Consider the following 13,601-nt stretch of genomic DNA (forward strand, 5'->3'; position numbering starts at 1 on the left):
CCTTTGCCTTACATAAATTTTTCGTTTCATGAGGCCCCATTTATTAATTGTTGATCTTGGCGCCTGTGCTATTGGAAGTCGTCTCCCATGCCAATGCATTTGAGATTATTTCCTACTTTCTCTTCTATCAGGTTCAGTGTATCTGGATTTATATTGATGACTTTGATCTACTTGTATAGAGTGATAGGTATGGATCGATTTTCATTCTTCTACATGCCAACATCCAGTTAGACCAGCACATTTGTTGAAGATGCTTTCTTTTTTTCCACTATATGATTTTGGCATTTTTGTCAAAAATCTAGGTATCCATAAGTGTGTGGATTTATGTCAGGGTCTCTGATTCATTTCATTGATCCACTTGTCTGTTTTTATGCTAATACCTTGTGGTTTTTATTACTATAATTCTGTAGTAGAGCTTACAATCAAGAATGGTGACACCTCTGGAAGTTTTTTTATTGTACAGGATTATTTTAGCTATCCTGGATTTTTTGTTTTTCCATATGAAGTTGCGTATTGTCCCTTCAAGGTCTGTAAAGAATTGTGTTGGAATTTTAATGGGGATTGCACTGAATCTGTAGATTGCTTTTGGTAAGATGGCCATTTTTACTATGTTAATCCTACTGATCCATGAGCATGGGAGATCTTTGCATCTTCTGATATCTTCTTCAATTTCTTTCTTTGAAGACTTGAAGTTCTTGGCATACAGGTCTTTCACTTGCTTGGCTAGAATTACACCAAGATAGTTTATATTATTTGAGGCTATTGTAAAGGATTGATTCTCTGATTTTTTTCTCAGCCCATTTATCATTTGTATGTAGGAGGGTTACTGATTTTTGTTGTTGTTGTTGTTAATCTTGTATCCAGGCACTTCACTAAAGGTGTTTATCAGCTGCAGGAATTCTCTGGTAGAGTTTGGGGAGTTGCTTATGTATACTATCATATCATCTACGAATAATGATACTTTGACTTCTTCCTTTCCAATTTATATTCCCTTGATTTCCTTTAGTTGTCTTATTTCTCTAGCTAAAACTTCAGTATTATATTGAATAGGTATGGAGAGAGGGGACAACCTTATCTTATTCCTGATTTAAGTGGAACTGTTTTGAGTTTCTCTCCATTTAATTTGATATTGGCAATCACTTGCTGTATATTGCTTTTTATTATGTTTTGTACCTTGTATCCCTGATTTCTCCAAGACTTTTATCATTAAGGGGTGTTGGATTTTATCAAAGGCTTTTTCAGCATCTAATGAGATGATCATGTAGGATTTTTTTTTCTTTCAGTTTGTTTATGTGGTGGATTGCATTGAGCGATTTTCATATGTTGAACCATCCCTGCATCTCTAGGATGAAGCCTATTTGGTCATGGTGGGTGATCTTTTTAATGTGTTTTTGGATTCAGTTTGCCAGTATTTTATTATTTTTGCATCAATGTTCATGAGTGAAATAGTTCTGTAATTCTCTTTCTTTGTTAAGTCTATGTGTGGTTTGGGTACCAGGGTGACTGTGGCCTCATAGAAAGAATTTGGCAATGATCGATCATTCTGTTTCTATTTTGTGGAATAATTTGAAGGGTATTGGTATTAGCTCTTCTTTGAAAGTCTGGTGGAATTCTGCATTAAAAACCCATCTGGCCCTGGGCTTTTTTTGTTGTTGTTGGGAGACTTTTAATGACTGCTTCTATTTCCTTAAGTTATTGACATATTTAAATTGTTTATCTTATCTTGGTTTAACTTTGGTAAGATGTATCTATCAAAGAATTTGTCCATTTTTTTTAGATTTTCCAATTTTGTGGAATACTATTTTCTCCTTAACAGTAACCACTCCCTGGATCAAGTGTAAAATCTTGAGTTAAAAACATATGTAAACTTATATCAGACATTTTGTTGAATTCATTAATCAATGAAGGAACAAGTATTGACAAAACGAAGATAAAATCACTTGCTTATTCAGTGAATTCCCTTCACAAGGTAGAAAACAACGAAATAGTTTTATTACTGGATATGTATTAACTGAGAATGTAAGGTGTCTCAGATAATTGCTAATGAGATCACAGAGACAAGTTATCTCATTCTTTTTTAGAGAGGTTTTCTTGTGTGTGTGTGTGTGTGTGTGTGTGTGTGTGTGTGTGTGTGTGTGTGTGTGTGTGTGTGTGATGTGTGTACAGGTATTCTCAGAAGCCAGAAGAAAACATTGTATGTATCCCTAGGAGCTAGAGTTACAGGCAGTTATCAGCTGTGGGACATTGGTACTGGTAACCAAGCTCAGGTCTTCTGGAAGAGTAGTAAGTGCTTTTAACACTTGAGCTATTTCTTCCTCCCCAGCATCGCTTCCTTTGATGTAACAGCCAGATTTAGCCCATTGTATATGTACGCTCAAGACAAAAAAAAAAAAGTTGTCTTCAAGCAGAGTTTCATAGTACTAATTGCTACCCAAGTTCAACCTAAATTTCTCTGGTGATTTGCCTTTGTCCAGAGGAAAACCAAAAATCTAATACCTCTTTGACAAGAATATAGTTACAATTTACAGCTCCACCTAAGCTAAAATCCTGCAGAGAGATATGCTGGCTTCTTTGATGCCTATATTTCAAAGAAATGTCTCCAAGGACCTAAGAAAAGCATGCCCCTGAGTTGTAAAAGAACTGGGTAGAAATTTTAAAGCATTTATGATACTTCAAAGCAACAGAAAGAATTTACACATTTTCTAAAGGAAATGTTTTTAAAACAAAGAAAGGCTAAGTCTCCATCATTGGGAAGATGCATGTGCTTGTTTTTACATTTGTGTTTACCTCTTTATACACTAGTAAAGCCAGTGCAAAAGAGGGTTCATAAGTACTATACACTTCTAGCCAAAACAAATGCTAAAAATGAAATTACAAATGCAAATTCAGCCAGCTCTGACCATCCAAACAAAAAGAAGAATTTCACTGTATAGAGTGTGTTGACTGTGGATGAGATGCACTATTATCTGTTTTCTATAAGTTCATTTCAATCACTTCAGCTAGTTGAAAAAGCATTTTGTCAAAGAGAAAGGTTCACAACCTTATATAATCAAATTAACCCTTTCCTACAAAAGACAGATACCCAGAGATCTCTTTCCTCCATTTTGAAGACTATTTGATTTTTTTCTACAGTAATTATTGTTGATGTGTTTTATGTATTTTTGGTGCAATGAAGTGCTGAGAAAGCATTTTCTGCAGTTCTGGCTTACACAATAACTATAATTAAATCTAATAAATATCTTAAATCAACTAGTATTTTGCTTTATTTCATAGGTTTATGAGAGTGATATTTTGTCACTGAATATAAAATGCTGTAGTTCTTGGCAAAAGAGCACATGAAAAAAAGTTTAAAATAGTATCTATACTATACAAATGGCTTAATTAATTTAATAATTTCTAACTTAAATGTAATGAATTCTACTGAATCTTTTTTTTCAGTATAAATTAGAGGAGTGACATATAGAAATGGCTTAGCTATAAAGAGCTTTTGTTGTTTTTCCAGATGACTGAAATTTGGTTCTCAACACTCATGTGAAAGGATTCACAACTACCTATAACTCCAGCTTCTGGCCTCCACAACCCACACACAGGGAGCACACACACACACACACACACACACACACACACACACACACACACACACATCTTAAAAAAATAAATAAATAAAAATAATAAATAATGATGTTTTAAAATACCTGCAGTCAGACTATTATCATGTGTTCATTCACACAACACTTGAACATATACTAATTAGTACATGTATAAGCCTGACTAATTAATGACTAAATCAGTAAGATGTCACAATCAGTTAGTTAAAAAGGAGAACTCAAAGCACTATACATATTTAAAGATAAGTAATTCAAAAACGAATTTATAGACAGATATAAGTCAGTTCCATAACCAACTGTATCTTAACAGGCATTATAGTTTGTATTTGTATGGACAAAAGTAACTTTGCCTTGCTGTCAGTTTCCTGCAATTAACAGCTATGAAGTAGCTTGCTTGGTGAAAAGCACAGTGCTTGTCTGAATGCCACTGCTTCCCCCACCACCCCTCACCCCCACCATTGGCAGCTCAGTGATCTTTCTCTCCCATTCAAAACCCTTCACAATTGCCCTTGACTCAGGTTTATAATTCATTCTTCTAACTTTTCAAAATAATTTCTTTTTGTTAGATTCAGTGAAGCCAGTAAATTTTGCATTTGAGGACTGAAGTAAATTGCATTTTGAACTCCATTGGTAAAGACTTTTGGCATATATATTTGAATAATTAAATTTAAGGCAGAGCTTTAAGTGTGTTATCATCATTTACTGCAAGGATTCTTTAGAGGAGGTGATGCTTTCCTCAGGTATTGTCATAGTAAATGAATTCATTTCATTATAGAAAAATGGCTAATTTATTCCTCTCAGTAATATGTCTGCACATAAATCATGCTTTTCTCTTAATTATTCAGTGATACACTTTTCAAAATTTAGTTATCTGTAATTCCGTTGTTTTTCTAGGTGCTGTACTGAGTGATGGGCTGTGGCACTCAGTTTCCTTGTCTGCTAAGGGGAGCCATCTAAGCCTTGTGGTAGATGGAGACTCTGCTCAGACTCTGGTGTCTGTGTGGACTCATTCAAGCAATACTTACTATTTTGGAGGTAAGAGAAGGCAATTCCACTACATTGACCAACACTGGGGCCATTTGGTCTTCACTGTCCTTCATTATAAATCTCTTATCATATTTACATATTACATTAATACTGTGGTAATATATTGTGTACCCTAATAAATTTGTCTGAAGATCAGAGAACAGAACAAGCCACTAGATAAGAAAGAATTTCTTTCTTTCTTCATATAAATGTATTTGGTTTTCTTTTAAGAACAAAAATATTATTATTTCCCATACAAAAAGGAATATCTATAGAAAGTTTAGTTTGCTATTTCAATACTTCTTAATTCCACTTAATATCAAAGGAAACTACATTGTAGTTCACATGGAATTTCTCAAATGTCAAATACTATAATATAATTCACAAGCAGATAATGTTACACCTCTAAAAGTCAGATGGTAAAACATATCATATTGTCCATAGTAATTGTTTTACATGGAATCTTATGATACATTTTCAATCATTTTCTCAATAATAGTTCTGCCTTTCCATGAGCATGGGAAATGCCTTTTCATCTACTAGTGCTTTCTTCTAATTTATTTTTCCACTACTTAAGCTTTATTATTGTAGAGGTCTTTCATATCCTTGATTAGATTTATTTCTGCATATTTTTAAAGCTACTATGAATGGATTTCTTTTTCCTGATTGCTTTCTCAGCAAATTTGCTGTTGGTATATGTACAAATGCAATTGGTTCTTAAAAGTTGATTTGATATCATGCTGCTTTTCTGAATGTGTTTGACATATCTAAGTGTTTTCTGGCAGGGTCTTCAGGGTCTTTGAAGCATATGATCATTTAATCTGAAAACAGGGAAATTTTGACTTCCTCCTTTTGTGTTTGGCTCTTTACTTTCTTTTATTTTATTCCTCTCCAAGACATCAAGCACTATATTGAATAAGAGCAGAGAGAATAGGCATCCTTGTCTTATTCCAGAATTTAGAGTCAATAGTTTCAGTTTTTCTGCATTTATTGGAATATTCAAACCCTTGCTTTAAATTGGTGGTTCTCAACCTGTGGGTCACAACCCCTGTGGAGTCACATGACCCTTTCATAGATATTCTGTATATTAGATATTTACATTATGATTTATAATATTAACAAAATTTCACTTATGAAATAACAATGAAAAAAATTTATGGTTGGGGGTCACCACAACATGAGATACTGTATTAAAGGGTTGCAGCATTAGGAAGGTTGAGAACCATTCATTTAGATAGATATCTCATGTTATCCTGCAGATGTCTTTAAACTAAAAGCCATGTTAAAATGGTTAGTTGTGCTTTCCTTAACTAGAGTAGTCATTTTTATCCTTTCCTTACTTGGCAATATATGAATTAAAGCGCTATCATTAGGGTTATATTTTACAGCTCAGTAGAAGGTGGCAACATATTCAAGTTTTTGTATGTTTGGACTAAATGGGATAATACTGCTTAATTTAAATTACCCATACCCTTGCTCATATGTGTGCATGCTGTGTGTGTGTGTGTGTGTGTGTGTGTGTGTGTGTGTTACTGTGAGCTGAGCCTAAAACCTTGCTCTACCACTGAGTTATAGCCTTAAACCTCTTCTTACTTTTACTTTAAAACAATGTCTCATTAAGTTGCCCAAGCTGGCCTTGAGCTCACTGTTCATCTCAGGTAGACCTTGAACTTGAGATTAGTCTCCTGAATGTCTGGGATTACAGGCCTGTACCACAAGGTGCCACCTGATGCTCATGCTTCTTATATAAGTATTGCACTTCCAAAAACCCATGTAATAAAAAGAAACTATGACACAAGCATTGACACTTGTAATTCAGCTGAAACTAATTTGATGAGTGTGATAAAACAATATTTTACTTATCCTTTCTGAAATAACCAAGTGTCTGTTTTATTCTTTGTACCCATGGAATATTCTACACTGCTGACTTTTGTTTACTACCATGTATTCTAACCATGTGGGAGCTCCTAGTGTTTTTGGTGTTAAATTAGAGTATAGTCTTTGGTTAACACATGATTAAAGAACTTGATTTTAAAAATTAATAGAAAAGCCAACGTAAATATTTCTATCAAGTTGGAACACAAAATGTTTTAAAACAGTCTCAAATGCACATACATGACAACATATAAAACACCAACTGGGTAGGCATTTAATTTGTTTTAGATAAATTAGAGTATCCAACTGCATTTTGTAGGCAGCATTTTTCATGATTCAGGAAACCAGCACCTCTTAAATCAAGTGTGACCTCCAATTTAAACTATTCTAATTTTACCTCCATTTTCATTTCTTTCATGTATACAAAATTATGTTAAAATATATTAATATTATTGACAAGGTTTAAAAGAAAAGTCAAATTTCACTTGGATGTGCAACAGTTCTGGCTATGAAAATTGTTAATTTTATTTTTAATTTTTTAATTTATTTCAGTTTTTAAAATCCTCAATTCTAGTATTATTTTACCTTCAATCAGTTCTAACTTGTGTCCTTAGATTAGCCCCCTTTCTGATGAGGGCTGTCACTGTGTCAGGTAAGGTCAAAGTTCATTCCTCAAGGATGTCTACAAGCAGAAGCCTTCAGTCCCCAAGGAACAAACAGTTCTGTCATGGTCCTTGATTTTCTCATCTTTATGTCTCATACTCAGGCTGTCCCAACAACAACTCTAGCTTTGGATGTGAAAGTTCTTTTGGAGGCTTCCAGGGCTGCCTGGAGCTCATTTCTATTGGTGACAAAGTAGTGGATCCTATTTCAATACAGCAGGGAGTGCTGGGGGGCTTCAGTGATCTCCAGATAGATTCCTGTGGCATCATAGACAGGTAAGAGCTTTGCGGGGTCATTTTAGCATGTCTCTTTTCAAAATTTAAAGCTGAAAATAATATAGTCACATTCACAATGAAGATTAGACTCTTTTGCATCTCTCATTGTTTTAATTTTTTCAAATTATAGTACTTTATCAGAAGACATATTCTGTGTGACTATAGTAATGGCTCAGCTGTTAAGAGTTCATACTGGCATTACACAGAATCTGAGTTCAGTTCTCAGCATCCATGTCTGGCAGCTCACAACCACCTTTAACTCCAGCTCCAGATGCACTTATATTCCAGATGCAGATATTTTCCACTATATGTAGAATATATTCACTCAGACACATACATACAAATAAATGCTCTTTTTAAAATATTGGACCGGAGAGATGCAGCAGTTAAGAGCACTGAGTATTCTTCCAGAGGATATAAATTCAATTCCCAGCATTCACATTGGCAACTCACAACTGTCTGTAACTCCAATTCCAGATGTGACACCCTCTCCTGACTTCTGAGGGCATCAGACACACATGTGGTGCACAGACACAAATGAAGGCAGAACACCCATATACATAAAATAAAATATTTAAAGATTTTTTTAAGAGGATACATCCTTTATGAACTTTAATTCAAAATGGTTCCAGGTTCACAGTTACCTAGCTTGTTCATTGTACCCCCATACTGGCAGCCGATAATTCTGTGCAGTAGAATCAGATAAGCTACTATCTTTCAGTTTCTGGCACCAGACAAAACTGTCTCTTCTGCAGGATAAATATAAAGTAAAATTTTAGAGAAGCTTGAGCCACAGAAATCAATGAACACCGCATAGCAACATACTTAATGAAAAACAGAGAAACATGAAAAACATTTTAAGTTTTAAAAACTAGAGCTGGAAGATAGTTCAGTGGATAAAGCACTTGCCATTCAAATATGAGAACCTGAGTGTAGATCCTCAGAACCTATATAAATTCACAAACCAGAGTGTAAATCTGTAATCCCAGATGGTGAGATGCAAGGCAGAAACAAGATAACCTCTTGAAGCTCACAGATCAGCTTGCCTATTGTTTGCAGTAGCGAACAAAAGACCATTTCAAACAAGGGAGATGAGGACCAATACCTAATGTCCTCTGGCATCCACATGTGCATAACATGCTCCCCTCCAACACACACACAGAAGCAGACAAAAATGAGAAAGATTTTTTTCTAAAGAAAAGATGTTTCTCTGTCAGTTGCATTCTCTATCTGTAGCTGGAGTTTTCTCCAGTCCCACCCAGGCCCACAGCCACTCAGACCCAAATAAACACACAAAGGCTTATATTAATTAAAATTGTATGGCCTAATAGCTCAGGCTTCTTGCTAGCTAGATCTTACATCTTAAATTAACCCATTTTTATAAATCTATACCTTGCCACATGGCTTGTGACTTACTGGTATCTTTACATCTTGCTTCTCATGGCAGCAGCTGGCAACATCTCCTGACTCAGTCTTCCTATTCCCAGAATTATATCTGTAATGATTTTGGCAGAAAGTAATCACTTGCTCATTCATGGAAGAACATTATTTCAATAAATTCTATGCCCTGGTGTCTTCCTTTTGATGTCTGCTCTCAGCAACAATTAATGCTTATCATGGATGAAAATATCACAAAAATCTGTACAATTATTGTTATATGTCAACTAAAAATAAAGTAAAAATTAATTTATTAATGATACTGTTTAAAAATTAAATTATACTACAAATGGAATTTATTACATTCTACTATGTGGGGAAGAGTTAGTCATATTATTTTAAACATGAATTGTACAATTACCAGCTAAGCAAATTTTAGTTTATAATCATGTTTGATGATGTATTAAAAAAACATTGTTCCGCCGGGCAGTGGTGGCGCACGCCTTTAATCCCAGCACTCGGGAGGCAGAGCCAGGCGGATCTCTGTGAGTTCGAGGCCAGCCTGGTCTCCAAAGCGAGTTCCAGGAAAGGCGCAAAGCTACACAGAGAAACCTTGTCTCGAAAAAAAAAAAAAAAAAAAAAAAAAAAAAAACATTGTTCCTACCAAATGAAAAATTCACTTATAGGAATTTAATTTGGCACAGAATAATTTTTACTGTGAACATTGGGTTGATTTGTAGGAAAAGATAATTAATTTGAAGATAAAGGAGCATTGTGTAAGAAGTTGCTCTAGTTACTCTCATGATTGCCTATGGAATTAGAATTCTTGAAATAGACCCAAGACTGCATCCACAGGGAAGCCCCAGGCTCTGGTCACAGGAACGTGTTGGGAAGGCTCTGGTCGTGGGCTAACCAATAAACCTGCTTGCCAGGCAAGGTGCAGCCCCAACTCAGCCATCAGTACAATTCATAGGAGGTGTCTGACAGGCATACACGTGAGTGATGGAGGCTGTCAACTAGCAGGGATATGTGTGTGATTTTCTCCACTTGCAAGTTATTGCTTAGATATCTTACCAATGACTCATAAGACATGATAGGTTTATATCCAGTTCTCACTTTGTTCTTTCTTTCCTGCTTGTTTTGGCTGTTCAGGGTTCCTTGTGATTCTTATAAATTTTAGAGTAGATTTTCCATATTTGCAAAAAAGAAGGAAACAAAAGGTCACTGAGATGAAATTAGGCGGATCTGAGTGGTATTGACATTTTAACATTGTCTTTTAAAGGCAGATTGTTTACTCTAAAGGTAAAAGGCAACAACATGACTTTAAAAAATTATTCAATATTTCTCAAAATATGTTGCTATAACACAGAAAACATTTCTGTCCTTTCTTTCCTTCTTTTCTGCCACTCCTTTCATTAAAAATATCCACAATGTAGTAATTGAGCTTTAATAAATTTTATTTTATGTTTGAAATAAATTTTGCTAACCACATACTGTTAATGTTTTGATATTAGGAACAAAAAATAAGGTACATTGAAAATTTAGCTGTCATATGCAACAAAATTCACTGTCTAAAATTATAGTTATTAGAAACCTTGATGACAGACTGAGCACTCACTGGTCAGGTTGAGTTTCTATATATGCTACAAATCCATACAAATCCATTTTTTATATTTATTTTGTAATAATTAGACAAGGGATATAACAATTATGTTTGTTTTCTTATAGGTGTTTGCCTAGCTACTGTGAGCATGGGGGTGAATGTGCCCAGTCATGGGACACCTTCTCCTGTGACTGTGAAGGCACAGGTTACACTGGAGCAACCTGCCATTCCTGTAAGTGTCACAACTCAGTCCTTGTGTGTTTGTGACTTCCTTGTCCTTTCACTATCTATTTTGATAATTTTGTTTCATTGTTTATTAGTTATGTTTATCTGAATATCTTCAACATGCAGACATATCAGAATAAGTATTGCAGCACTCAACTAATGTCTGGTTTATTTTAAGCCACCTTTATTAGAGGATTTATTAAGGCAACTCCACATAGTTAGAAGGGAGGTTTATTTTGGGGTAACTTACAGCAAGTAAAGGGATAGGTTACAGGATCCGGGAGAGGTGAAGTACAGTCCAGCAGTGTTCTCTGGAGAACTCTGCTTAGTCTATATCCAGCATCCAGGATCACCAGGAACCAAGAGAGATGGCACATTTGGATCTCAGGTCTTAAGGGCTCCCGTCTCAGGCCCACCTCAGAGGCAGATTATAAGTAGGTGTGACAGTTACCGAAAGCCTCACTGGGGGTAGTAGTTCCAGGTCAAAGCTGTAACAGCTACCCACTACACACCTTATTTATTGTTTATTTATATATTTGCTTAGTTGATGCTGCAGCTTAAACCTAGGCCTTGTGCATGACTGACAAATACTGTACCACTGAGCTACAGCCTCAGCACCCAACCTCATCTAATACCAGGGCAGCAAGAGAATGCACATGTAATGCTAAGTAGAGTAAAAGTGAACCTTGTCATCAGTAGTAAAATAAGTACAGGAGAATAAGATACAGAACAAGGAAGTGGTTGGGTGGGAAGGTGCTTCCTGTGCAAGCATGAGGGTGTGAGGTCCCAGCCCCACATAAAAGGATAGACATGGCAGTTTGCCTGTAATGTCAGTTCTAGGGAGACACAGAGAAGAGGATCCCTGGGGCTACTGGCCAGCCAGCCTAAGCAAATTGGCAATCTCTAGGTTGAGTGAGAAACCTCATCTCAAAAAATGAAGTGGAAGCTGGAAATAGTGGCATAGACCTTTAATCCCAGCACTCAGGAGACAGAGACAGGCAAACCTCTGAGTTTGAGGTCAGCCTGGTCTACAAATCAAGTTCCAGGACAGCCAGGGCTACACAGAGAAATCCTGTCTTAAAAAAAAAATTAAATTAAATAAGGTGGAGAGCTGTTAATAAGAAACCTAAAGTCAACCTCTAGTCTCCACATGCATGTGCACAACATGCATGTACACACATGTGTATACACATACACTCATATGTACACATATATGCAAACAAATATACACACACAAATAAAACTTTTCAAAGTAAATCTAGAATGCATACTGTAATACCTTGTTCCTTTACTTAGGGTTTAATTCCTACAATCCTTTCAGTCAGAGAAAGGTGAAAAATAATCATTTGCCAAGATTTCTCAAGCTTGAATATATTATAGTTAAAGATTTAAAAAAAAATACCCACTGGATAGAAGTGCTACATGGTAAAGTTTTAGAAGAGGCAATTAAGGTCTCTTAAATCATGATTTTCTTTGGTGGAGATGATAATGAATCATAAGGAGTGTACTTATTGAGTTTTTAAATATGTCTGTCTTTTTCTAGTGAGTTCCATGAATTAACTCTTTAAACTCTAGAGGAGCTTCAGAAATAAAAAATTACTGTTACTTTCATTGTAAAGACTAGGAGAAAAAGAGGTTAAGTAGCTTAACATCCAGCTAGTTGATGACAGTAAGAATTTGAGCTGAGGAAGTTTACAGAACTTTCTCTTTAGGATGTCTGAAAGGTGGTCTTCAGACAATAGCACCTGAAGTAACTAGGAACTTGTAACAATTATAAACTCTAGATCTCACCCAAATGTACTGAACCAGATCTCAGGATGTGGGAATGTGTTATGGAAGAAACATAAATGGACATGTGTTCCAGCTTTAATTTACACATCAAACAATAAATATATCTGTATATGTTATAGGTCACAGAATGGTTACAAAGGGGTTAAAAGGTCATAACAAACTTCAAGAAATTCAAAGATACCTTACTGGAGGCAGGGACAAAGATCTGGTAGAGATGCGAAGAGTGTCACAGTAGGTGGTTTACTAAGATGTTAATAAACAATGAATACAATAGAGAGCTGTTGAAAGTCTTACAAAGCCAGGCACAAGCTCTGGTCTAGCTTCAGATATAAGGTACAGCATCTCTGGACAGTGGAGGTTAGGTGCAGGTCCAGGTCCAGATGAACAAATAAGTGAATCAACGGTGATTCAAGTAGGTTCCATCAGTAGATGGCATCAAGCTAAGCTGACAACCTATCAATTCTATGCTTGTTGATCACTTGATGCACACACCAAGTGGTCAGGTGATGGCCCACCTCCACACTGTTAGGAATCCTCCTCTTGTGGTGTCCAGGTAAAAATATCATATCCTCCCTTGACCTGGGGTATTAAAGTTTTCAAGCCTTTGTTTTTCTGTTATGAGTCTAACATACCATGTAGTACAGTAGGCCCAATCTACTTTGATGAGTTTATGTTGCTGTACCTTTTTACTTCTAGGAAAAAGTTATTTATCATCCTGTGCCTGTGTGTAGTACTGGACAGGTGGTATTACTTACATGAACACCAAGATTCAGAGTTGTCCTGCCTCTGTGTTTGAATTCAAGTGTTAGGGTTAGAGTTAGGATTAGGGTTTGGGTTAGGGTTAGGGTTAGAGTTAGGGTTAGAATCGCCCTGCCATGTGTTATATTTGAGGCTGAAGACCAAAGATGTTTATGCAATGGAGCCTTCCTGGGCAAAGAATAGCCTAAAAAGCCACTGTTCACACAGAATGGAGTGGCTAGAGCAGGCATAGTCTCATCCCAACAGTGTGCTTTAATCAACCTCTTTTGTGTTTTTGATGGACATAGCAATGTGAGATTTCTAGGAGATGGCATTCTATACTGTCTCTCCTGTATTAGAAAATCATCTATCTTGGGATTTCCAGATGACTCAGTGGGTAAAGGAGTTTTCTGGAACCCA

The 13,601-nt window shown here is 35.9% G+C and overlaps 1 protein-coding gene across 1 annotated transcript in view; it reads left to right on the plus strand.

Annotated features, from left to right (window-relative positions):
- Positions 1–13,601, plus strand: part of LOC128103696 (contactin-associated protein-like 3) — a 168,893-nt gene that overhangs the window by 85,082 nt on the left and 70,210 nt on the right. Inside the window, 3 exon segments of the mRNA XM_052728274.1 lie at positions 4,503–4,643; positions 7,276–7,447; positions 10,553–10,659. Coding sequence (XP_052584234.1) covers positions 4,503–4,643; positions 7,276–7,447; positions 10,553–10,659 — 420 coding nt within the window.

The sequence above is a fragment of the Peromyscus californicus genome, unplaced genomic scaffold, assembly GCF_007827085.1.
Source record: "Peromyscus californicus insignis strain IS unplaced genomic scaffold, ASM782708v3 Scaffold_8__1_contigs__length_139910024, whole genome shotgun sequence".
Taxonomy (NCBI): Eukaryota; Metazoa; Chordata; class Mammalia; order Rodentia; family Cricetidae; genus Peromyscus; species Peromyscus californicus.